The 2,500-nt window shown below is 41.7% G+C and overlaps 1 protein-coding gene across 1 annotated transcript in view; it reads left to right on the top strand.

The window, feature by feature from the left end:
• LOC101849391 (androglobin) overlaps positions 1 to 2,500 on the top strand; it is a gene marked incomplete in the record, with an annotated part of 95,208 nt that overhangs the window by 39,241 nt on the left and 53,467 nt on the right. The window contains 2 exon segments of the mRNA XM_035971373.1: positions 365 to 572; positions 1,593 to 1,656. Of these exon segments, the coding sequence (XP_035827266.1) occupies positions 365 to 572; positions 1,593 to 1,656 (272 nt within the window).

Below are 2,500 nucleotides of genomic sequence, written 5' to 3'. Positions count from 1 at the left end.
CTCAGTGATGTTCATACAAAAGGGAGTGAAATACTGATTAGCAGAGAGAAATTCATATTTTATAAATGACAGAACACAAGTCTGAAAATGAATAGATGTACCGAAATGTTTCTCCTTTTGTAATGGAGTGAGTTGAGCATTATCTTTTTAAAGATATATGACATAAATGAGATGCTTTTTCATTTTTTTAAGTTCTAGAAGGGATTTATTTGCCTTATATTCTTTTTTCTCGATGTATTGATTGGGGAGGGTGTGGCTGGTAGGTCTTTCTTCTTCACCACCCATGTTTTTAAAAATCTCATCAGTGTGTTTCTCTTTTCCTCAAACAATAACTAAGAGTACTGAGGTTGTCTCTCGTCCTCAGAGAGTCAGAAGGCAGAGGTTCCAGCCCCCGGCGGCCCCTCTCTCGGTGGAAACGCGGCCGGAGGTCTGGCGCCCCCAGCCAACGTGGTGCTGGGCCCGGACGGAGAGCCGCTTCCTGCGGAGGAGGTTGTACCGGAACCACCACCAGACAACACGCCCAAACCCAAGAAGGCCTGGATGGACTTTGACATCTTCTGTAAATGTTTCAGGTCAGTGCTGAGTGGGTGTGTGTGTGTGTGGGAGGGGGGGGGGGGGGACCCTGACATCTTCTGTAAATGTTTCAGGTCAGTCCTTAGTGGATCCGAGGGGGACCTTGGCTGATGGACCTTTCTCTGGGAGACTTGTTGAGGACATGTTTTTGTCTGTGCAGAGTGCTTCTTTTCGAAATATGACTGAGTGTGCTTTTGAAGCTGATGTGAAAAGTGTTTTTGCTTCTTACTCTGGATTGAACAGGGAAAAAAACAAAAACGCTATGGACGTAATGGGATACGGAAAAAAAACCCAAAAAAAAACCTCTATGGATGTGAGAGCCTATCCGAGCATGCGCTGCTTTTATCCTTCTACCCACAAAACGCATGCCTTGTCTGTGCAGTGGTTTAAATCTTTCAGTCTACCCAAAAGACCCCAGATCAGGAGCACAGGTCCCGTAGGCTCAGGAGGCCCAGGCTCAAAGCATCAAAGTCTGCATGAACACTAAAGCTATTTTAGGGGATTTCTGTTCCTCTGGTTATTGTTATTTTTTCTGCTGAGTCTATAAAACTATTTATTTGTTTTCGGGACTCCTTGACTATCTACATTCTTCAATAGTCCTTCGTGAAAGGATGTACGGAAACGGTTTCTGATCAAATTATGTCAGATGCAGTGTTGTTCTTGTTAGGCTACCGGACTCATAATCGTAAGGTTGCGGATACGGGGCTTCGAGCGGCGAGCCCGATGTTGTGTCCTTGGGAAAGACACTTTACACGAATTTTCTCCACTTCACCCAGGTGGGAATGGGTGCCCAGCTATAGACGGTGAAAGATCTTGTCAATTTGTTAGGGTTTGAGCACTTAACCAGCTGCTGGCACTGTAAGCTTCCCGGGAAGCTGAGAATGTTTCTGAATGTTCTATGGTCTGCTGGGGTAATAATATAGTGTAAAGCGCTTCGAGCTTGCTTTCAAGTGGGGACATGCGCTATACAAATGCTATTTATTATTTATTATTATTATTATTATTTTGTTTGTTTCCAGGACTCTGTACATCTTCCACAAGTCCAACACCTACTTGTGTAACCAGTACTACTCAGACCTCAAGGTAAGAGATTATTTTCTCATTTCACTTTTGCACTTGCACAGGTTCGGGGACTTCCCATCATCTTTGTTTTTGCGCTTTTCTTTCGAACATGATTTTTTGGTGAAGATTTTGTGTTGTCGGTCGTTGTGTGGCTTACCAAGCAGCAAATCAAAGGAGTTTTGGTGTCAAGATTTATAACATCACCTGTGCATTATTCACAGCTGTTTTGATATGTTCTAGCAGGTCAACAGTGTTTAGTGGAATAAGCCATTGGAACAAAAAACAGTTCTATGCAGGAAAAAAAATGATGCTATAGGCGCTAGTTGTGTATATTTATGATTATTTTTAACATTTTGTAGTAGAGTAGGGACAGATATAGCCGATTTGGTTTTATTCCTTATCTCTCAGAGCTAGTTGTTACGTTTTTTGGGGGGGGGTTTTGCTCAGGTTTTAGTTTTGATCGCCACAGGATGGGGTCATTATTTTTTCAAAGCCTAGGTTTTGTTGTTAGACTGGCTTTTCATATGTTGTTACAAAATAAGTTTTTGTAGCCTGTAACATTGAACGAGTGCCGTAACTCTAAGAAAAATCTCAACTACAAACCGTTGATTTTTGCTAGTCAAGATTTTTGCATAAAATGTTTAACTGTGTGAAGAAAGTCTAAAAAAGCAATTTACCAGCTTTCGTTTTTTATTTCGTGAATTTTGATTGGATAATGTCCCTCGTGTTCACTATCTGTGCGCTGCTATCAGTAATTTGAATAGTTTTGCGTCCTGTATTTCATGACAAATGGATGTTAAGAGATGAATTTCTTACTCCTTGCACACTTGCACACAGTTTATTCATCTCTACTCGAGCTAAAGCG

The sequence above is a fragment of the Aplysia californica genome, unplaced genomic scaffold (assembly GCF_000002075.1).
Source record: "Aplysia californica isolate F4 #8 unplaced genomic scaffold, AplCal3.0 scaffold00424, whole genome shotgun sequence".
In the NCBI taxonomy this organism is placed as follows: domain Eukaryota; kingdom Metazoa; phylum Mollusca; class Gastropoda; order Aplysiida; family Aplysiidae; genus Aplysia; species Aplysia californica.
This window is presented reverse-complemented; position numbering and strand designations above follow the sequence as displayed.